At 45.8% G+C, this 24,667-nt stretch overlaps 1 protein-coding gene across 1 annotated transcript in view; it reads right to left on the reverse strand.

The window, feature by feature from the left end:
- The window catches only part of Ppp1r14c (protein phosphatase 1 regulatory inhibitor subunit 14C), a 66,018-nt gene that overhangs the window by 11,637 nt on the left and 29,714 nt on the right, over positions 1-24,667 (reverse strand). Inside the window, exons 2-3 of the mRNA XM_051206028.1 lie at positions 14,851-14,934; positions 13,156-13,188 (exon numbers count right to left, since the gene is read on the reverse strand). Of these exons, the coding sequence (XP_051061985.1) occupies positions 13,156-13,188; positions 14,851-14,934 (117 nt within the window). The remainder of the gene's footprint in view (positions 1-13,155; positions 13,189-14,850; positions 14,935-24,667) is intronic.

Raw genomic sequence — 24,667 nt, forward strand, 5'->3', positions numbered from 1 at the left:
CAGGTAATTCTCTATAGGTCGTCGCTGGGCGTCTCTTTGTCTCTTGTCTTGACCAAACAACAAAGGAGAACCAGGATGTTGTGAACACACAGGGGTGACAAGTATACACCACATAGATTATTTTGTGTTCTCTTCTGTTTTTTGAAACCTTGCCTTTTTTGCCTATTAATGGTATTGACAATTGTGTGGGGGGTACTGTGCTTAACTAGCATTGTGTGTGTGCATATGTGTGTGTTTCTTCAGCAATTTCCATTTTGGAGTTATTGTCCATGTTTCTTTGGCATGTTGGCATTTTCATTATTGAATTTTAAAGAATTTATATATCCAGGAAGAAAATTCAGACTAGAGTTTAAGAAATTTTAAGTTTTAATGTCAAGTTCATCAATTACATCTTTCTTAACGAGTAATGTTTTTAACGTTTATTGAAGAAGTTGTTTATGGGTCTGGAGAGATGGTCCAGTGATTAAGCCCATTTCCTGCTCTTGGAAATGACCTGGGCTGAGTTCCTAGCATCCACGCACAACTGTCTATAACTCTAGCTCATGAGAATCTGGCCTCCATGGACACCTGTACTCACATGTACACACCCCCCCATACACGTGATTAAAAACCCTAACCATAAAACATTTTTAAATGAAATTGTTTACTGCCTTGGTTGCTTTAAGTATAGTCTTACTGTATTTCATTTTAAGCATTAACTTTTTAATCTATTAACTTTACCCATGCATTCATTTCCCCCTTCAACTTATCTGCCTGTAGAGTGTGAGGTAGGGATCTAATTCGACATCTTGCTATAACTTGATCTAACTTGATATCTTGCTGTGTTATCCTGTGCTGTTCCTAAACCCCACTGTTCTGTAATGCCTTTCTGGAGGGCACCCTGGAGTTGTGTGGAAGAGAGCAGTTCAGCTTAGAAAATGTTCTTTTCAGATTGTTCCTTAGGTAAGAGCTCAGGTTGTTTTCTTGACAAGTGGTTGGTGTGGTCATATCGATTTTTGGTCAGGAGGTTTTATCACAGCAACAGAAAATTAACAGTAGCTAAGCTAAAAATCAGGCAGTGTGAGAACAGGGTGAAGAAGGGTAGGAGAATTTCCCAATTCACCAAAGTTTGGACAAGCGAGAGACATAGAAGGCTGAGTCATGCCTCTTCGGACAAGTGATGTCAACACCTGGAAACTGTTTGAAATAACAAAACCCAGTCACAGAAAGCCAGCTAGACATTATTTTTTTAAAAAATATCACTTCTAAATTTTACTGCCTTAACTGTTCGAGTTGCCTAGGATACCAGACAGGAAACAGCAAATCCCCTTGGCAGAGACCTGCTTCTGGGTGTGTTCATCTCAGGGGATGCTGGGCTATATCCCCAACCATCACAGCCCTACAGTCTCAAGCTCCTTCAGTCTCACGCTTCACTGAAGCAATGAGTGCTCACTTCCTCTGGAGGTGGGGGTGGGGAGGATTACTAGTCTAATAACCCTTTGCTGGCATGGCACACCAGAATCGAGACCGGGCTTCATCATCTAAAAACTTGGCTTAAGGAATCTGCTCCAGGAGAGTTTTGTTGTGGCTGCTGTCACAGTGACTTTTGCCAATTCCCAAAGGCCTGGTTTCGATTTCTCTCTTTTAACTTGAAACCACAGACACTTCATTCACTGTCTAATTGATTTCTGGACTATCTGCCTTTACAGGTAAATTCATTTTGCTGTGAGGGCAGCCCCCTTCATTTCAGAGAGTCAATTACTGCTCCTAGATGGATTTGTTTTTTTTTTTTCTTTTTTCTTTTACCTGAAGTTCACCTATGTTTGCATCTAGCAAAAGGAGCTCACTAGTACTCCACATTTTCAACCTTAGGATGAACTCTCCCTTTACTTACTAATGGGTTCCTTGGAAACTTTGCATTCACAATTCAGATAACATGAAGTAAAGACCACCTGAATATTCCAGCCATGGTAAAAAATCAACAGGACAGAAGAAAAAAAAAAAAAAAAAAAAGAAAGAAAGAAAAAAGAAAAAGAAAAAAAGACAAACCAAATTATAATCTTCCACCTTCTAATCATTAAAGAGACTTAAGTAATTTCACCCCAAGAATATGTGCCATGTCTTAATATTTGCTCAGGTGGTCTGTGAAGCAAACAGGCATTTATTTGGGGTCCCAGAACTGTAATTTAGGAAGCACAGATTCCCATGGAAACCAGAATGTGTCCCCCTAGGGAGGGTCAGAGATTCCTTTAAGGGTAAATAAGGGATGTTAAGTGGCTTATCTGGGCTGCTTATCAAGGACAATGATTGGAGGATAAGTCTACTTCTGTAGCGCTGGGCCCAGCACAAATCCTATAGGGTCACACTGCTGTTCTAAGAAACGATTCAGTTTAAACAATCCTTGGAATTTTTTCCTCTCTGTAAATGGCTCTCGTGTTCCGTCACCAAGTTCAGATTAATTAACATGGCACTGGAGGGAGTCTAGGTCAGAAAATGAGGTCAGCGCTGTAACTTTATGTGGTGGCTTTAAATGCCTATTTTCTTTTTATCCTCACCCTCTTTGCCAAAGATATAGACATCTAAAACGCCACGTGTTCAAAGGTCCTTAATTTGTGCCCATGAAATTCTAAACACTCAGCGAGATGTGGGACTGTGTCCAGGAGTGATCACTTTAATGTAACAGCAATAAGAGGCCGTGGAGTCACTAGAAAATGTCAACTGAGTCCACTGCTGCTCACAGGCCGTGCTTTAGGGCTGGGGACACAGCCCAGTGCTAGAGTGCTGGCCTCGCACTAGCAAGGCCCCCAGTCCTCTCCCAGCAGAGAGGAAAAAAGACCGTGTTTTATAAAAATAACAGCATCTGCTGTGGGTGTCAAGTACCCAAAAGCAAGGTGTGGGTGGCTCTTCCATGGAAGACATCTGCTCTTCCTTTTTCTTACTGTTGTCCCCATCATCACCCTCATCACCCCCATCACTTCCCTGGGCCCACCTGGTGCCTTATAGTTATGGTTTCTACTGCCGTGACGGGACACCATGACTATGGCGACCCTTATAAAGGAAAACACTTAACTGGGGCTGGCTTACAGTTTCATTAGCATCATGGTAGGGAGCATGGCGGCATGCAGGCAGACACGGTGCCGGAGAAGGAGCTGCTACAGGTTGCTACGCAGGCAACAGGACTGTGATAGTGGTGTGGCTTGAGTGCATATGAGATCTCAAAGTCCACTCTACAAGGCCACACCCACTGTAACAAAGCCACGCCTCCTAATAGCGCCACTCCCTCTGGGGGCCATTTGCTTTCAAACCACCGCACCTAGGATCAAAGGATACGTGGCAAAGAATAGGTCTGCCCTTTGTCCTCACCTCCTGAAAGCTTACCTCCCTTAGGATGTCTTCCTCAACAAAGCCTTTTTATTTACTTTGGGCCAAAATGATCTAATAAGGAGATCTTAAGTGGAGGTTTTGGGTCAGAGTATCACCTGGGGACTGAGGTCAGCTATGTGGGTGATCAACCATGTCAACACATTCGATTCCCCAGACAAACTCTGGACACCTAAGCTCAGAGGAGCCTCCCGTAATGCAACTCTGAAAATGTCACATACCACTGATGCGTGAGAAAATTAACTGTCTGTTCCACTGGGAGGAGAAAGCTAGAAGAGAAGCAGTATGTCTACAATGTCCCCAGCTTTGACTTCCTGCGTCTCTTCTCTTCTGTGATTTTGTTGTCTTGGCCAGATGAATCGGAACACTAAATAGAGCAGATTTCAGTGATTCTGTGGGCTTCTCTAGCGAATCAATCAGCAAACCCAAAGCTGGCACCCCTAGACCAGACCTGCAACTGACTTTGCAGTGAGGACGGTCTTGTGAACAGTTCTACAACTTTGCAGAGTGCTGAATCTTTACTGAACAGGAAATGGACACAGACATTTGTCCCCTGACCACATGCCAGGGAACATTTCAGGGTTGGTTTTCCTCCATAGAGTCTTAATGGGCCTTCTAGACATTCCAGCAGGGAGCTGACGTCCCCCATGTAGGAGTGGGGGGGGGGGAATAGCAAGGGAAAGGGAGAGCAAAGGGTTTATTTTCAATGTAGGTCCAAATGCCATCTCCGGCATACACTGGCCAGGGAAGCCTGGGGCACACAGAGTGGGTAAAGGCTGGGGAAGCAGCTTAGTGGGCACAATGCTCGCCTAGCTCCACACAAGCCCAGCATGGCGCATCCCTAGAACCCCAGGACTCTGCAGGCTGAGCAGCAGAATCAGAAGTCCAAGGTCATCCTCAGCTCTGTAGTGACTTTGAGGCCAGGCTGGACTACGTAAAACCTCAGAGCAAAACCACCCGAAAGGTTAGGAGTGAAAATGCGTGTTCAACAGTCAGGGGCCTCAGGGACTGCAATTCTTTAGGCCACCTGAGAAAGCCTTGCCAGTATCTCACTATGACTAATGAGACTAACCCTTTAGAATTCACCGCCCTGTCACTCTACAGGGCTTCAGGGCTGTCACGCCAATGGCTACAGAGCTGGAATGAGTTCCCTTTGGCTGGCTTTTCTCTGTTAGTGTCCAATTCTGACTCTGTTGGAAAACATCTTTCTGGGAGTGGAAGCTTTCCTCCTCCCCCCCCCCTTTTTTTTTTCTTGGTAAATCCATGCGTATGGTGACTTTTTTCTTTCAGCAGCATCATTTTATTAACTAGGGACATGTAAGAAGTTATCTGCGGATCTTTATGAGAGGTGCAGTGATGCCCTTAAAATTTTTATTCATTTTTACATACCAACCACAGTTCCCCTCTCTCCCCTCCTCCTGCTTCCCCCACTCCTCCCCCCTCCCCAGAAAGGATAAGGCCTCCCATGGGGGAAGGGGAAGTTTCCAGCTAACTTAGTTAAGCTCTGTCCCTCTTCCACCCACAAAACTGGCATCTCTTTAGAAGGAGTCTCATGGGAATCCAGATGGGAAGGGCCTCACGGGGGCTAACACGGGGTTTCCTCCCTTGGCCACCACCAAAGCCCCTCAGGAAAGTGACATGCACCAGACTTGAGCAAGGAGAGTCTGCCTTCTTACTGCCAGCATGGGGAGAGCAACAGGGCCGGCTGTCTTTCGGAAGATTCCAGTCTGCTTCTGTCTGTAAACCACAGCACGTTTGCCATGGCACAGTCCTGACACTTCTATGACCCCACGGCTGACTGGGGCCTGGAAATGCTTGTCACCGCCACTGCTTCTGAGGCTGAATCATCCTGGGGCTCCCTGGCTGCACAGCATCTGACAGCCTTTGATTGTTCAGAGGCGAGCTTGGAGCACAGCCACTTGGGGGAGCAAACGACATCACAGCAGTGAAAGGAAAGCCTAATGTCTGTACCCTGAGCAGTGGCGCGGGCACCTTCAGCTGGAAGTGGACACCTTTCAGAAGAGCCCATCCTCGGCCAGGGAGCAGACCTTTCCTGTACGTGCAAGCACATTTTCTGTCCACTACCCCAATATAATGGAGGCATGCCTACGTGTTCCTACGATTTGAAAATCGCACAAAAGGGTGAGAAATAAGGAAAGAGGCTCAAACTTGGCTGGTAGTAGCTGCCCAAACCTTCCCTCCATCCCAGCAACACCACTAGGTTAGCATACTGACTCCTCGACAAAAAGTAACCGGAAAAGAATCACCCAGTCCTACTTGTACTGTGTACCAAGTTCCTCTTTCCCTCGCTTGCTTAAACCAAACCTATTGTTATATCAGCTATATTCAAAATGGCATTTACTCACGGGGGAGTGGGGGACTCAAAATGGCACTCCTTATTTTATAAATAAACCCTGCCCCTCATGTGTGTGCATGCATGCGTGTATGTGTGTGTGGCCACGGCTGTTCTCCCGTACATGTGCAATGATCACAAGGCCAACTCGTGTAATATGGATCTTACCATCTACTTACTACATAGTGAGCTGGCCCTAACTACATTATGAGTTTTGATGTGCCCAAGTTAAGAAAGGTATGTATGTTAAGAGGCCATAGTTTGGATAAAGAGCAACGTGAGAAAATGAAAGTCCTTTTAGTAGTCTGTGGCACACAGAGGGGGAAACCACAGCCAGATATGACAGAGGGTGACACGCCCAAACCAATATTCTTCTGAGAAATGGCAGATTGTTTTTGGCATTACCAACTGAAGAATATAATGGGTGAATTGGGGCATCTTGTATGTTTGCATGTAAGTGGGATGTTACTTTATAGAGACTCAAATTCAGCAAGCAGGGTACAGCCCTCTTACGCACCAAACTTTACCCTATGGGTTTTCATACATCCTCTGTCCTGTCCATAGACAAGCTCGGGGCCTTTGGCAGCCTTTCTATGGCTCAGGTTCCTTAACTGATGACAGTGGAGTCCATCTTAGCTATGTTGTAAAGATTAGATAAGCCTTCCTGTGTCTAGTCTGATGTGAGAGGCATCCGTATGGCCACACCTTCCTACCAAGAAGCAGGAAACCAACAGGCAAATGGAAGATCGGCTACCCCATTTAGGTCTATAAGAGAGGTGAGGCCACAGGAAAACCAATACCATGAATGGAGAAACCACTGGGCAAATATAGAGAAGTACATACAACTTGGAGTAGCAAACCACAGGCAGCAATCTCTGTGGGGATCAACATCCACATAGGGGACCCAACCTCAAATGACAAGCTATTGGAGAGATTAAAAACGCAAGGGCACGGTCTGGGTGTGGTATCACTTTTTAAGTTCTGCCAAGTCCTCACATGGAACATCAGAGGAAAAATCCTTTGTGTTTCTAGAATCTAAGGAAATTGGGGAAAGTTGAAAAATAAAACAAAACTCTAGCTGGCTCCCTAAATTATGGGGTAGGGGTGAAAGACTAGAACAAGATGCAATAGGAGGGCTAGTGTGGAGACTGAGAGGAACTGGGAAAGTCTACCATCCAGGGACAAAAGCTCACCAAGTCTGAGACCATGTCATTAGGCTGTAGAATGTTTTTCCTCCCCACCCAGCCCTATATGACCAATGACTATTAACAGCAGTCTCTTGTACCCAATTCATCAATTAAAAAAAAAAAATACAGGACAACAAAAAAGGTCAAATGTCATAATTTAAAGAAACAGCAACCATCATAATCAGATTCAGATATGGCAAGAAACTTTGCAGGCTAAGAATCTAAAATAACTTTGGTACTGTACCGAAGGCTCAGGAATAGGCAATAACACACAAAGATAGCAGAAAATGCAGAGAGGGTGGACTGGTGATGAAAAACACTCTCATAGAAATATAGGCAACCTTTGGTGGCTAAAGAGTAGACTGGACCCAGCTAAGGGAAGAATCCTTAAGCTTGATGCTATATCAATAAAAAGAGATAGCCAGCCGGCCTGATGGTTGGTCTCAACTGTCAACTTGGTAGGATCTAGAATCATCAAGGAGACAAGCCTACAGGTACCTATAGGCATTCCTATGAGGGATTATCTAGGTTAGATTAGCCTCTGGGCATGCTTGTGGGAGATTATCTTGAAAGGATTAAGTAAAGTGTGAAGACTTTCCCACTCTGGGGGACACTATTCTCTGGGTAAGGTCTTGAACCATATAAACATGGAGAGGGAGATCTAAGCACTGATTAGTTCTCTCTGCATTTGATGTGGCTGCATCTTGAATTGTGATCCAAGATAAACCCTTTTGGCCTTAGCTTGTTTTTGTCAGGGCATTTTATCACAGCAATAGGGTTTAAAGAAATCCATACAGGGAGGAATTCCAATTCCATTGGTGAGAAGATAGCTGTTGTCAAAATGTCATTCCTTCCTGACTTGACCTACAGATTGAAGGCAATCTTACTCAAAACTCCCATTAAGTGTGTTTGTGGTTATCACCAGCCAACTTTAAAGTACAGAAGCACATGACTGATAACAGTTATCACGACACCAACAAAAGAAAGCCACTAGAGAACTGATATGATCTATCTTCAAGGCTTACTATAAGACTCAGGTAATCAAGACTGTGGGGTGTTATGAAAGAAAGAAAGACCCATCTATGATACAGAATAGATAGCCCAGAAATAGACCCACAGAAATATAATCAACTAGTCTTTGATAAAGGGTCAAAGACAATAGAGTGAAACAAGAATAAACTTTTCAACACATGGCGCTGAGTGAGACAATTGGACATGCGCATTCAAGGTAAAAGCAGACAATGCAGATACAACTTTTCTCTCTCTTCAGAAATTAACTCAGATGAACCGAACAGGGCTCAAGGTGAAACAACAACGCGCCTATAAGATATCACAGAAGAAAACAGCAATGGCTGTCCATGGTGATGAGTGCTAACACCAGCAAAGGCAAAACCCGCGTGAGAAAAGATCGATAAGCTGGGCTTCCTTAGAAGAAACTGTTCTGTAAAATAGACTGTGAAGAGACTGGAAAGAGAATCCACGGTGTGGTAGAAAAGACTTTCAAGAGACATAATCAGTTAATAAAAGCCTGGAGGTCAAAATAATTGATCCCTGGATCCCTTTCCCATTCTCTCCCCCTTTGTGTGTGATACACAGCTATTCTACCAGAAATCTATATCCCCAGCCATGAAGAATTTTAATAATTCAACAGCAAGAACTCGTGAGACGGCTCAGTAGTTAAGAGCACTTGCTGCTGTTACAGGGGTATAAGCAGGAAATCTTCATATCCCCTGGTCTATTACACTGTGAATCTATTACACTGTGAATTACTCTGGACGTCTAAGTCTATGCAAAATACCAAGTCATGGATGATTTAACAAATGTTTAAACTGTTTATAAAGAAAGTCAATACATGAAGTGTGATGAGATTGATGCCAGCTTATTAATCAATTAGCTATTGTTGCTGTTACTGCTGTTAACATCATCCCTGCACATGACCCTTACTTAAATGCAGGGGGACAGCTATGAGGCTTCCACTTGCGGAAGCCTCTATGACAAGAGGAAATGGAGGGTCAGAGGAGCGGAGAGCATGCTTTAAACTTACACAGCACTAAAGACTCAACCCCAAATCCGTTCTTTCCGCCACCCATCCTCTCTTGGCAGCAAGAAGCTGTCAACAAAAACCCATCTCCCTCAGCAAAGACTCCTTGTTTACATCCCGGACTTCCAAGGGACAGGACTTTCTACAAAGTGACTTTGATCAAATGCAGCCCCTCCAGAGACGGCTGCTTTAAAGGATATGGAGATGCTTAAATTATTCAGCGTCTAGTTCAGATCAGATAATACCCTTTAAAGTTCTGAATGTCTTACTAAGGCACTTATGAGGACTGGCAGGATGGAATGGCAGAGCTCCAGACCCAGCGTTAGACCTCAAGGTCAAGTTCTGGCTACGTGGCTCACTGTCCTGACACTATAGACAAATCACCCAAACCCTCTGTAACTCTAACTGATGGTGCGAGCTATTTAATTCTGAAAAATAGAAACCAGTAGCTTCTCTCATAGTTGAGGTGCTGTAAACTCTACCATATGAGCACACATGAAAAGGCAAACCACCCACCTTCCCCAGAGGGCCCTTTAGGATAAATGAACTGAACAGAATCCCTTACTGAGCAGTATTTCCATTCCTCGAAAACTTGAGCTAAAAATAAGAACCTAGAGACTCCAGCTTGCTCATTTCCCTCCATTGGGAGTAGTCAAAGGCTTTCGTCATCTTCTAAACCTCCGCCATCAAGAGCAGAGGCTGAGGCCAAGGAGACAGATAAATCAGCTGGCCAAGTGCTTGCTGTGGAGGAGCAGGAGGAGCCAAGTTCAACCCCCAGCCAGGTGGGGTCCTTAATGCTCTAATCCTGCCCTGGGGAGGTAGAGAATGCAGGATTCCTCGGGCCTGCCTGGCCAGCCAGCCTAGCCAACATGGAGATCTCCAGGCCAGTGAGGGAGCCCCTCTCCAAGAACCAAGGGACCACAAAACCAGGCAGAGGTGGATGGCACCTGGGGGGATGACAGACAAGGTTGATCTCTAGTCTCCATGCATCCATATGTGCTTGCACACAAGTGTGCACCTATGTGAAGCGGCATATACAAATGCACAGCAAAAAAGGGGGGAGGGAGATGAGTTAGATGAGGTTCATTGCAGGAACAGAAACCCTACTCATTCATTTATCTACACAGCTGTGGACCAGTGTAGGATTTTGATCTCTAGAAACAGCAAAAAGCAGGGGACACAGGATGCTTTCTGTGGGGCTGGTCAAAATATATACCTGCCAGTCCAAGCCTTCTCGTTTAAATGGCCATCCAGCTAAGAGAGGAACAGAGCAAACAGGGAGTGAGAATTCGAGAAGTGACATCCCATCCCACACCTGTCTATCAGACTTCTCTAAGCAGCAACCACCTACATGATCCATTGCTTTTTACCTCGACGCTGGGGATGGAACTCATGGTCCTGCACATGCTACATGTCCAGCCCTCATAAAACAGCATAAAAATTCTGCCTGGCAGCCTGCTTACCCTACAGTAAGACCCATTTATCAACAGAATTAAAAATAAAACACCTGGTTGAAATCCTGACCTGCAAAAGGGAATAAAATTGACCCCAAAACAGGGAGAAAAACAAAAAACAAATGGAAACTAATCCAGAAAGAAATCTTGGGTGCTAGACATGAGACATAGCATTTTAAGATGTCAATAGAAAACACTAGAAGAGCTAACTAACGTCCAAGAAGTGTTTCATCCAGGACGTGTTTCATCCAGGAAGTGTTTTATTCAGGAAGTATTTTATCCAGGAAGTGTTTCATCCAGGAAGTACTTTAGAAGCTGGGATGAGGTGAAGCACGGGGAAAACAAAATGGGAATGAGCTTCAAGTGTCTATCTAAAGTTAATTTTTTAAATTCTAGTTTCCATTTATTGATAAAATTTAGTTATTTTTAAATGCTTAAAAACTGTCATGCCACTTGATTCCTACAGGAGTTACTTCCTGAAAATGTTACTCAGAGCTGGATTGAAAGGGTATTTGGGAAATGTGGCAACATGGTTTACATAAGCATCCCACATTACAAGTCTACTGGGGATTCTGAGGGATTTGCCTTTGTGGAGTTTGAAGCAAAAGAGCAAGCAGCAAAAGCCATCGAGGTACGTCTGTGGGACCCTTTGTGATTACGATGATTTCTGAAGCATAGAAAGTTATATCTTCAAACTGCAAGAGCTAACAAAATACTCAGTGTCACACCAGACCAAGCCACTATGAAATTTCAAAATATAGAAAGAACCCCACAAGCTCACTGGGGAGAACTCTCATGTAAAGGTCTAAGAGTGAAAATGGATTTGGCCTTCTTACCACTAGAAAGGACACCACCATAGAATAGTGTATTTCCACTTGAGTTTAATTGCAACTTTATCTTAGACTTCTACTCTACCATCCATAATATTGATTGAGGTGCAATGTCTCATTTCAGGGATTCAAAAAAAAATGTACCTATATACATCCTTTGCAAAAATATCGGATGGTAGGCTCCAACCATCTCCAGAAACACGGGAGACTATGGTGTGGAGGCTAAAGATGGAATCCAAGACAGGAAGCTGGGTAGCATGGCTGAGCAGTCTAAGGCACTGGATTAAGGAATCTAAGACAGAAATGAACAGAAATCTCAAGTCAAGCTATTCAGCAGAACTTGAGAACAGCTTCTCCAAACTACTGAGCAGCAGCTCTGGGAGAAAGGTTTTAGGGAGAAGGATGAAAAACAAACACTTGGAAAACATAATGTGATAGATAAAAACAGTAGAATGTCAACAAAGACAGCAACAGAATCTAGACTAAATCAAAGGCCAGGTAGTTATCAACTCCAGGAAAGACAAGACAAAGGAAGAACACACACACATACACACACACACACACACACACACACACACACACACACACACACACACACCCCAGAGCCATTGTCCTAGTTTACTATTGGCTTAGTAGTGGAAAACCTTGTTTAAATTGTATTATAGGCTTCAACTATTGATTTAATAAAATAATGGCTATATAACTTTATTGAGGGAATGAGTGAAAATTAATTATGTCAATAGTAAGCAAACTATCGTTTCCCCCCCCTCAAGTCAATAGATGAAGAATAAAAGCAATAAATGCTTGTCTAGGGATTTAACAGTAAAGGAAAGGAAACAGACACATGTGTTATATATAAATGTAAAATAAATGTCTCAAGAGAGATGGGAGGGGGAAGGGCAACCTTTGCTTTCTCAGCCTTATAACATTTGGAGGTTTTCAAAAGTATATATGTGTGTTATGTTCACCAAAGTTTAATAGACTAAATTAAACATTCAAATTTCCATAGGATGCAATAAAAACTGGAGGCTTTGAATTTATAGCTCAAAATTAAACCAAGTGATCATGAAACACCTTAGACGCAGACATACACACTCCTAAAAGCATATCTTCTCCATATTTACTACTTCAAAAATCAGAAGAGTTATCACCATTGCTTTGATGTTAAGTGACTCCCAAACACCTGATCTGTCTTCTAATTTCTCTGAACAAACAGGAAGCATTGGGGGGAGGCTAATAGTTTCATAACTGATCAAAACCTTAAAACCTACCCTGGTTTTACTTTTAGTCATTCTACATCGAATGTTTTTGGTCTAATCAGCAATATCCATTGTTTCTTAAGCTAATACATATCACTTGAGAAATACCCAGATAAAGCATAACATTTTTTTTCTCCTACTAAAAGTAATTTATGTGCATGGTTTTGCCTGCATGTGTGTATGTATAACCATGTGCATGCCTAGTACCCACAGATGTCATAATGCGGCATTGGATCCCTTGGAACTGTAGTGACAGGTGGTTCTGAGCTGCCATGTTATCAGCAGAGAACTGAACCCAGGTCATCTGAAAAAGCAGCCAGTGCCTTAACTGCTAAGCTACCTCTCCAGCCCTGACTTTAAGCATTGTTTAAATATGCATACCCATAAAGTCATAAGCTAAGTCTCACTCTATAATGACCCTGCACCTCCTCACAATTTTCTGTGAAGAAGATTTTCTCTAAGACATAAGCACACCCTGTTCCATTAAATCTTTCTGAACCAAACAGGTTTTAGGCCTAGAAATGATGAAGCTAGCATTTTGAGAGCGCAAGCACTCGTGGGTGGAAACTGGTAATTTGCATTCACTTGTTGTAGCTTAGCTTTCAAAACAGACAAATTGATTTGACAAAAACCAGTTCTAACACAGCACTTAGGTAGAATAATTTGCTTACCTCTGTTGGTTTATAGCAGTCTACCAGAGCTTCCTAGAATTAAACACATGGAAAGCCAGTCAGTATTTTTAAATTCATCATCTTCAAAGTGAAACGAAAAGTCATTTCTTCTTAATTTATGTTACCTTTAGTTATGTGTAAGGGTATGTCTATGGAGTATGTATGCATGAGTGTAGTATCCGTAGAGGATGTTGGACATCCCATGTAGCTGGAGTTACAGGCAGTTATGAGCCACCCGCCATGGGAGCTGGGAACTGAATTCTAGGCCTCTGGAAGAGCAGCAAGGGGTCTTAATGGCTGAGCCCTCTCTGCAGACAGGGCCCTCCCTTCATCTTTAAATTATTATTTTACATCAGTCCGTCAAGACTTCCTATTGACTATCTCCAATCACATCTTATTTCAGCACCACTTAGTCAGCTAAGACATAAAAAAGTCATTTATATGCAGCCATATTTTGTCCTTAACGTGGTTATGTATGCACATAGATACTGCATAGGGTTTTTGAATTACAAAAGACTTGCTTTGGGGGCTATCACTGTTTTGAAAATAAAATATTACCCTCATTACCTTATAAATGCCTTGCTGAGCACAGCTTGCTTTAAAGGGTGATTTTTTTATTTTTATTTTTACCTCTTTCTGCACACACGCATGTGCACACATCTTTCCCTTTGGACTCCCTGTCTGGTTAATATTAAACTGTACATTCTTAATGCTGAGACTCTGCCTATGCAAGAAGGTGGCAACCGCTATGGGCAGGGAGAGAGGGCTCTGGCCATGATTCAGCCACAGATGGTCTTAGGTTCTTCTCTCCTCACTCACCTAGGAACCAAGCAGGAAGGGGGACAGGAAGACAACTAAAAAATAAAAAAAGCCCCATTCAAGTTCTCAGCTTATTTTCTATGGAACCGATGTCTACTTTATCTTTAAAAAACAAAAACAAAACCAAAGACAGAAAACGCGATTGCCTCCCAATGAAATCTACACACAAGGAGCAATCATTGTCGCAGAGACTGCTAGCCAATCCCACGGCATTAGTAATTATGAACACATTAATCACATCAATGATGTCAAATGTGCACTTTTGAATGGCTCCAATCCCCGGATGCCACTGCGGATAGCCAACAGCCACTAACAGTAATTGCCAGTGGACGTTAAGAACAATGGCAGGGCACAGGTTAATTAGCTTTTGAAACTGCCCAGCACATATTGAGAAGTGGCAGCCCTGACCTCCCGTGGGAAGAGCTGTGTTTTTATTGCTCTCTGATACGGAACATTAGGCACTTCAATCCCAGCTGTTTCGGCTGGGGTACAGTCAGGTGAGCGCCTAATAAAAAGGCACTTTACTAAACAGAATTACGTTCCAAGCCATCTAATCCTAGAAATTGCTTCATGAATTATTTAATCCACAGTTGAAAGACCAGAGCCCAGGACATGGATAGTCCCCGATCTGGGGCCGTCTCTTTCTTTCGCACCTGCCTGCAAGGAATCCCTGCCTTCACGGGAGATTGACTGTTCAAGGTAGAGCCAACTCTCCCTCCCCAGACAACATGCCTTGGTCCCTGGAAACTGCCATTGCTCCAATCCTGGGGACTATCACTGTCCCACCAGACAGCAGCGGTTATGCCCAGGCTTTGGAAACCCAAGTACACTCAAACAGCCATGATCAGAAAATTCTAGATTCTGAAAGCTGTTTACCTGTAGTTTCAAAGCTCGCTCTTCCTCGCTGTCAGCATCAAGAAGATCATCAATGTCGATTTCTACTTCCGGCATTTCTTCTTCCTGGTAGGAGCAAACGTGAGGGCTTTAGCTCAGGGAGAAGCTTAGTAGTGCACACTAAGGACCTAAGTATCCAACCAGAAAGGATGATGGGAAAGAAGGGAGAGCCAGCTTAGAGGGATGGGTGAGGGTGGAGAAGGGGGGGGGAGAAATGAGAGGTGGGAAAGGAAGGGAAGATAGAAAAAGAGGGATGAAGGGGATCAGAGGAGCATTTGGCATTACATTGTGCTCCTAACAGTAAATTACACCTAACCTAGCCAGCAGCTGCGAGGTCAGCAGGGCCAGCGTCCAGGCAGCCATGAAGCAGGGGCAGGACACTCATTCTTCAATGCTTAGGGTCACACTGTAGTACCGAGTGACAGCGTGTGGCCCTGATAGGCAGCCACAGTAGCCAGGAGCTCAACACAGGCTCTGACATTAGTATACTGAGGTCACATCATGCTGGGCCAAGTGCATTTACATATCTAGACAGGATGTATGATAGTTGCCATGGGATACTGAGACAAAGGTCAGAGGACAGTCTAAATATATACAAATTTAATACTAGGAATGACTCATTCACACATGGAGCGATGCTAGGAGATGTCATCCAGCTGACATGGAGCCATGACAACAGGTGCAGATTTCCTGCTACTGAAAGGAAGAGGTCAGCCCTCACAGTTTGTAAATGCTGTACATTAAGATGCTTATGCTTAATTTGCAAGTCCGGTATAATTTCATAATTGGAAGAACCGTAAGCAATCGGGAGTGTATACCTGGTTTTAAATGACACATATGTAAATGATATTGTAATAGTAATTATTTAAATTAGCAATCTGCAAGAAATTATCCCCACAGAAAAGTATCAGAACATCGGGAATTAGAAGCTGACCCCAGAGGCTTTCAAGAGGAAACAAGTTGCATACATTAGGTTAGATGATAGCTAAGGCCAGCAGGCTTCCCAATGGAAACACTGGAGAGCTCAAAGCCAGGAGCAAGTTCTTCATCTGTGTAGCTGTAACACGAATTCTGAAGCTGGAAAATTTACACAGAAAAGAGATTTATTCAGCTCACAATTCTGGGAGTCCAAGAGCATGACATCAGGATGCTCACAGGAGGCCGTAATCGTGGCATCACATGGTAGGACACATGTAAGACATCAGATGAGAGGCAGGAAGCATGGGATGGGCCAGGGTCACACTTCAATGACAGCCAACTCATTCCTATGAGACCCAAGCCACTCCACTCTGCAGTACTGACAGTAACCTCTTCATTGGGGGAGGGGGGGCAGTCCCCATGATCTAAGGCTCTTACCCCTCTTAAAGAGTCTACCACAGTGGGGACCAAGCTTGGTATGATCCTTCAGAAGCAAACCATATCCAAAACAGAGCAAGCAGGGCCTCTAGAATCCCAAGGAGAGATGCCTTCTGACTTTGATGCTTATCTCCTTCCCAACAGGTCAGTCAAGAGCAACAGGAAAAAAAGCACAGGCATTTTGACACATCGGGTCTTACATCTTAACAGTTTTACCTCCTTTGTGGAAAGAAACACTCTGGGGAAGCAAAGAAATCCACCGAGGAAGAAGCCACCTGGAGTGCTAGCTGACAAAGCTCAGAGGGGACAAAGTAAAATCATGACTTATGAGGGGCAAGCGGGCGGGGCCAGCAGTGTGTCTGGGAGCCTATTCCACTTGGGGCCAGGGAGCAACCCACACACGCGTGCATATCTCACAGACAGCAAGGCCTCCTAGCAGGGCCAGGGTGCCCTTAGCTTGGGCATTACACAACAGGAGTCAATAGAGGACCTTGTTGGAGTCTGACGGCACACGATTGTATATCCCTATCACACACTTGCTTTAAAGACTAAATGAATTCATACAGCTGAAGTCTCCTCAGAGCTTAGCAAACCATCTCACCAACTACTCCCTTAAAAACACCACAACAACCAAACACACTGACACGTGCCTGTAACCCCAGTGTTCAGGAGGTGGGATGGGGATCAGGTGCTCAACTTCATCTCGGGCTACATGGCAGGACAGAGGCTATCCGTGACTACCTGAATTGCACATGCACACTTGCACGCACGCGCACGCACGCACGCATGCCTGACGGACCACCGATGACTTTATGGGAAAGGGATGCTTTACATTCTATTTTTGGAATGATTGTTCTTGTCTCTCAGGACAGTAAGGCTTAGCACACCCTTGAACACATCCCATAGCTTATGTTCTTTTCTGACGTGCTCAACACAGAGACAAGTGACAACTGGTACAGATGGGACACGGCCACCACACGTGCCACCCCAACCCCCGAACATTCTGTCTCCCTTGCTTCCTGATCATGGAAACACGTAGGATACAACTGACCAAGAGTTGCATTATTTAACAAACACCTTGGAAGGTGTTTGAGATTTTGACAGCTCACAGGCTCCGTTTAGCCGTTCTATGAGCAAACAGCTTGTGACACACTCACGTGTCATAGCGGCCCAGATCTCAGTGCTGCCTCAACGTAACAGCATCAATCAAACAAAAATGCCTGGTAGACACTGACATTCCTGGTCATGTTAGATTAGTCTAGAACAGTGGTTCTCAACATGTGGGTCTTGACCCTCGGCAGTTGAACAACCATTTCACAGAGGTTGAATACCAGCTATCCTGCATATCAGGTATTTACAGTTCACAGCAAAAGTACAGTTATAAAGTAGCGACACAATAATTTTATGGTGGGGGGGGTTGGTCACCACAACACGAGGAACCGTATTAAAGAGTTGCAACATTAGAAAGGTTGAGAAGCACTGTTGTAGAAGAAGGTACAGCTACATTAGGGTCTCGGGATTCCAGGAAAGTGACCCACTGGCAAACATGGTTTCAGGGAGAGATGGGTCCTTTATCTGAGAGGCACAGGGCCAGGGATAATCTGCTCTCAGGTTTTCAAATATCAACAGAGAATGCAAAGTTGAGCATCCCTAATCTGAAAATCTAATGTCCAAAATGCCCTGGTTTTTTTTTTTTGTTTGTTTGTTTGTTTTGTTTGTTTGTTTTAGATTATAAAAACTTCCCTTAGTCAAGCCCTGTAACACGGAAGAGATTTGCCAGATAAAATGGAAAGTTTCCAGTACATTGAAACATAGATCCTTCAGTCACCATAAATCCAATACCCAATAGTAAAAACCACAACAGCAAGTTCATGCCATCCCGGTAACAGCCACGATTTTGATTTTCACATTCTTCGGAGAGATGGCAAGTATGGCCTGCTGGATACAGAGCACAGTAGGTCTTGGAGGTCACACTCATCTGACAGGTTGTGGCATTCATTGGTGGCTCAGTTCAAGAGCGAAGCAGGTACCAGCACGTTCAGAAAGTGTACTGAACGAACATCCTTTAATATCAAAGTGAGAAATAAGAAAGCAACATACTCATACTATCAGAAGGATGGTGGGAAGGAAAGACAGCTACATAAAGCTTGAGGCTGAAAGGTAGTTCAACAGCATTTCTTTGGCTTCTTGGGTAGTGGCCGCCGGGATAGTAAGATCTGCAGTTCTGGTCCATGGATCATATAATGGACCCATCCCTGACTGTGCTGAATGCCAAGATTTCTCCATTCAGATTCAGGCATCAAATGGGTTTTAGGGACCAACTTGGCTATGTCCTTGGGCAACATGACACACCGGTACTCGAACTCCTCGTCATCGTATTTGTCTAAAAAGTAAATTTGTTTGTGTGACATGAGTGGTCTGCCTGAGGGTCCTCAGCCTCCAGACAACTTCCAGCAGCAGGCCCCAAAATGCCCTGTTTTTTAAAAAAATGTTTGACTTAATATCATTGTGTGTGTGTGTGGGGGGGGGGTGTTGAGCCTAAAAATGCCCGGTGGAACTTCCTGAGCCTGCTTAGTTTGGCAACCTGTCTTTGGCCTATCACTTCCGCATAGGAGTGACTCAGCAAAACTGCCTCTGCCCAGCTCCTGCTAACGTAGTGAAATATTATTGGTCCTCACCCCTCACCCCATCACCCTGAGGTCCCCACCCTCTTCCTCGATGCTATCAAGGCATCCCTGATACAATAGAAGGAGCTCCTGCTTTGACAAGGCTCAGTGTGGTTTTCTCGGTGACTAGGAGGGAGGTCTGGGTGGTCCACACTCTCCATCCCGCTCACTCAGCCCCAAGGAGGACCCGGCAGGTGAGCTCCTGCTTTGACAAGGCTCAGTGTGGTTCTCTCGGTGACTAGGAGGGAGGTCTGGGTGGTCCACACTCTCCATCCCGCTCGCTCAGCCCCAAGGAGGACCAGGCAGGTGTGTACATGTGTATGCACACACGTATGTGTGAGCTGGCCGCGGCCGGTATGCGATAGTGAAAGGACACCTGTGAGTTAGCCCTCTCCTCCCACCGTGTGGACGGAGCTTAGCTCATCGGGTCCGAGCAACACGGGGCTGGCTCACGTTTACTAGGTACGCTTCTGTTGCTGTGATTACGCCGCCGCCACCACCACCACCACCAAGGCAACTTATGGGAGAGTTCGTTTTGGGTCATGTTTCCAGAGGGCATGAGTGCATCATGGCAGGGAGGCTTGGCAGCGGGAGAAAGCAGCTGAGGGCTCATGGCTTCAGATGCAATCAGGGAGCCATGAGGGGACAGGAAATGGCTCAAGGCTTAAGCTTTCAAAGGTCAGCTCTAGTGAAACAAATGCTCTCCGCCACTGTGCTAGATCCCAGCCCCCTAGCCCAACGCTTTTTGGGTGTCAACGTGACAGATTTGGGAGTGTTTTTGGATTGCAGTGTTTCAGCTGAGGGTAAGTGTTGACAAGCATTTGGGAGGAAGAGAGTCTAGGAAGGGAAGAGGGAGTTCAGGGTTAGGGTACCAACAGGGTAGGTCTCAGTGAGATATCGCATTAAAAGATCTTGAGAAGAAAGAGAGACCATCACTCTTTAGGGGAAGAGCAGGCATTAAAGCTGTATCTAACAGGCTGCGGGTGGCATGGGCTTGGGGTCCCCAGCGGAGGGGGTCAACCTGCTGAGAATCACAGGGCCCTAGAAAGCATCTAGAATGTGCCAGAATCAGGAACAGCCGCCGGCTTGTCTGCACAGAAGGATGGCACGACCTGGTTTATCTTTGAAAGGTCTCACCCCGGGTGCCTGGTGAAGAATGAGCTTTGGGGAAGGGAGAAGGAATGCAGAGACCACTTGCACAGTCCCAGAAATAACTGTGGAAAGAAGAGCCGGGCTCAGAGCAGAGCAGCCCCGTGAGATGTCTTCTGCTCTTACATCTGGGCTCTTGGGCGGGTCACTGCTGACTGAGACAAACTTCACGGCCAACAGAGGTGTCCCTGTGCGTCTCCAGCAGGGACTGAAGTGGGTGGGAGCAGACGTCTTTAAATGGAGATGATCATCCAGTGCACAGTAGTGACCAAACAGAGCAGCAGGCTGTAAGACAGCCCTGCAGACCCAACGGATGAAAGGGGGCACTGGCTGAGAGGACACCTCGTCTTAGAAGGTAACAGGACTACTCGACATGGGCTGAGCATCGAGCGGCCAAGCTCAGCAGAGGTCCCCTGGACTGCCACTACTAGCCATCTAGCTTTTTCTTCCCTACCCACCAAGTAGGAGGCTCTCCCTCCTCTGAGCTAAACAGGCATCACTGTACCCCCACAGACCCCATCTTCCACCCCTAAAACTCTCCCTACCTATGGAAATTCGTTTTAGGAGCATATCTGAAGAACTCATACTCTCCAAACATGACTAAACAAACTCCTTTAAAGGACTCCAAGGGGCCCAGGAGCGGCTCAGTTGGCAAAGTACTTGCCTTACAAGCATGAAGATGTTGGTTCAAGCCCTGGGACTTGTGTTTAAAACAACTAGTGGTGGTTATACATGCTTTAATCCCAGCAAAACACTGAGGGAAAATGTGGATACCTGAGGTTTTCTTGCCAGACTATTTGGAAAATTCCAAGCCAATGAGACAGTCTCTGTTGTCACAAAAACTCTAGATGGGAGATGGGAGACATCTGAGGAATGACAGGGCTGGTCATATACAATCAATTTCTCTTTCAAAGATAAATTGCCAATGTAAATGTCCCTTCCAGGGAATTTTTCATTGCTGATGTCTGAAAAAAAACACAAGTGAATACCTAACACATTAACAATTTGCTCAAAGTCACGAGGATTAAAAGGGGAGAAAAGGAAAGAAAAGGAAGAAAAGAATCCCAAGATACAGTGCCAGGAAAAGAGCCTGTACTGCCCAGAAAGGGATTTGTACTCCGTGTTGAGAGCTATGCCAGGACCACAGCTGACAGACTGCATCCTGGCCAAACATCAAAACAGACAAGAGTCCAGATGAAAAAAAGCCAGAAAGGCCAAGCTGAGGCCCAGGGAGCCTGGAGCGGGGCACTGAGATCATGGTCTCTGGGGAGCAACTGAATCATGATGCTTCCACAGTGCCCAGCCTGCATGGTGGTTGAGAGCTGGGGGAAGAGCAGAGAGAGAAACTCAGACTTCGTGCTAGCAAGCCTCTGCTTCCCAGTGCTGGGATTAAAGGCGTGTGACACCACCACCTGACCTGATTTTCCTGACGCTTTTAGAGAAAACCACAGTCTCTACCCTATTTGCTGACTGCACGCTGTGGCTCGAGCATCACTTTAGGTGCTGAGTTCCAGAGATCAGCAAGCTCTATGAGCCACATCCATAGTTTCAGAGAGCAGGCAAGAAGGGTTGAACCCAGTAAGCAGATGGCTGCGACCCACGTGAGATACTCTTCCCCTTGGCAGAGAGGAAACACTCAGTAGCCCGAGGGTTGCTGTCAGGGCTTGTGTTACTCTGCCACTGCTAGACTTGGCTTCTTCAGAGACCCTCTGAGAACAGATGGCTCTGATGCGGCCACCTTAGCCCTTCTCGGAACTTGCTGGCACCTCCATTTGGAAAGAGGAAATCATCTTCTATTGCTTTTGTAAGTATATCTTGCCCCCAGGATGAAGGGACATCAGTAACAAATTGGGGAGAGGCTGTTCTGGGTGTGTGGTGTGTGTGTGTGGGGGGGAATTACTGCTCAACCATTCATACTTGTCTTTGTGGGAAGCTCTCCATCCTCTGAGGAGGAGAAATACTGATGCCCACACATTTGGCTGTGGCATCAGCCACAGCCAAAGCACAAGTGTGCAAAGCCAGGCATTCACATCCCCTCCTCCCCTGAGCAGGCAGGGGACAGGTGTCACAGCAGATTGCCTCCACACTGGAAACAGGACCACCTTTCTCTCCACCCAACTTCAATAGCACGGATGCCCACCCCAGGCATTGTGCGACAATCTGGAAATCAGTTTTGCCACTCTGTGAAGCAGCCTGTCAGCTCTAGGCCATCTGTTCCCTCCTCCCTAACCTCAGAGACCCCCAGGCATACAGCGAACACTCAATCCAGTTCAAATACTTACTGCCAGTCCACGCAAGGCAAGTGACCCCAGAGCCTGGATCTGGAGTCATCTTCTACCAGTCACCAGGGAAAGATGTGCCCTGATAAACCCTCCAAGCAGTGCAAGAGCCACAGACAGGTTGCTCACAGGTGTTGGTCCTGAGGCAAGTGCAATGTAACGTCAGGAGAGCTGAGCCTGTGTCTCCTTTCTTACCCAACCTTTCCTGCCTCCATAAAGAACTGCGCTAAGGATGCGGTACATGGTAGGGTTTGTCCAGCCCATGAGAGGCCTTGGGTTCAATGCCAAGGGCTGGGGGGGCAAGGGACTGCCCCAGTCTTCCTGTCTGGGCAAGGACAGCCAACGGTCCTTGTGAGCCTTCTGCCATTCTTCGTTGTGAATGGGTGTCCCCCAAGGTTACATGGCAAGAGGCGGTAACTCAAGCCAGGAAGACGGCTCAGAGGATGAAAGTCCTTCTGTACAAGCCTGGTGACCTGAGTGTCGAGATTTGAATGACATGTCCCTCATAACCTGGCATGCAAATACTTGCTGCCAGTTAATGGAGCTGTCTGGGAGGCGTAGGAGGTGTGACCTTGTTGGAGGAAGTGTGTCGCTGAGGCTGACACAAAAAGGCCTCAAAAGTTTTCAAAAGCCAGCTGCATTCCCCGTCAGCTCTATTTGTCCTCTGCTTACAGTCTGAGATGGGCTCCAGCCACAAAGTGATGGTGACGGGTTCCTGTCCCTCTGGAACCATAAGCCCCAAATAAAGGTCTAAAAGTTACCTTGGTCACGGTGTTTTATCACAGCAATAGAAGCATAACTAACACACTGAGTTGACCCCCTCAACGCCAAGGGGGAGGACAGAGTCCACACAAAGATGCCCTCCGACTTCTTCATGCACAAAAGCGGCATATGTGCTAATCCTGACTCCCAATAATAACCAATAAAATAAAAATGCAAAGACGTGGCGGTTCAAAGTTTAGATCATGGAGAGTGGCTGTAGTCCATAGGGGAAGGTAAGAGGCTCTGGGCCCTTCCTGGCCCAGGAAAAGTCTTGCCTTTCCTCCCCAGATGCTGTCAGCCTGCTGAGGACACATTTGCCTTTAGAAAGCCACTTTGGCCTTTATACTTGAGGCAAGCAGCTTCTAATCACACTCCACATCACAGCCCCCAGAGTTCTGTTATCCTGACTGGGCAGCAAAGCAAGTTTCAACTCCCACTGTCCCCTACACCTGCCCCCCCCCCACTACAACACACAGTCTGATTGGGAGTTCAGACACACGCATGAGCAGAGGGAAGAAGTGCCAGGCTTCAGTTTTGACACGTGAACCCACTGGACTGTGTTTATTTTACAAAGAAAAGAAAGGGGGCAAGAAGTAGGGGCAGGATCTTGCGATAATCTTCTGTTTTCATTCCCAGAAAGAGGCGTTAAAGGCTTAAAATCTCTCCGGGACAATTCATTGTCCCACTGCTCCGGCTAGATCCTGAACTGAACGCAACAGACTCAACCAAGAGGATTGGGGAGCGGAGAGCAGGGTGGGCGCTTGAAACAAAAAGACGATTCAAGATGCTAATGCCTTGCTTGGACCCCGGCTAAATGTTAATAGAAAAGGAAGGGCAACAGGAAGGACCCCTCCTACCTAGTGGCTGTCCCATAATCTTCAGCTGCCGAGTGACACCTATGTGGTTTGATCTGAGTCCCAGTGGCTCTAGGGAGCTTGCTCAGTTGTCATGAAGGCAAGCATGGTTCAGCTGCCCCACCATAAACCTTGCTGGCTTCCAGGCTGTTCCAGGTGGCTCAGCTAATAGTTGAGTGAACGTAACAAGAGTTTATTGGGATGGTTCACTCAAGGTCAGGGCTCTTATTTAAAAAGGGGACCATGGTTCTTGCTTGGTCCATGCGTCCCAGGAAAGGAAGATGCTGGTTCCCTGCTCATGGCGACAAGCAAGAGCCAAACTTAACAGTCTTGGGTCTTTGGCCTGTGATGGTGAGTGGACAGACGGAAGAGTATGGAAGCCGTTGGCTCCCTAATGAAGCAGCTGTCACATGGTGTGGGTACAAACCCCACAGTTAGTTCAAGAGATAACAGAGAGCTGAGGCTGGGTTGGGAGTGTGTTCTGGCTATTGGCTGGCTCTAAAGGGAATTCAGCCAAGCCCACTCCCACCCCTTGCTCTCGGAGTCATTCTGAACTGTGTAGGATTATAACTCCCTCTCCTCCCAAAACTTTATCCACTTTCAGGAACCCACAAAAAGGATTGGCGTGGCCCAGCAAAGCTTCTGGGCTCTTAGCTTCACCCTGACCCCCACTTGCAGATAAAATCACCCCGGTGCCCACCCCAGTCCAGCTCCTGACCAGGACAAACCCACG

This window comes from Phodopus roborovskii, unplaced genomic scaffold, assembly GCF_943737965.1.
Source record: "Phodopus roborovskii unplaced genomic scaffold, PHOROB, whole genome shotgun sequence".
Taxonomy (NCBI): domain Eukaryota; kingdom Metazoa; phylum Chordata; class Mammalia; order Rodentia; family Cricetidae; genus Phodopus; species Phodopus roborovskii.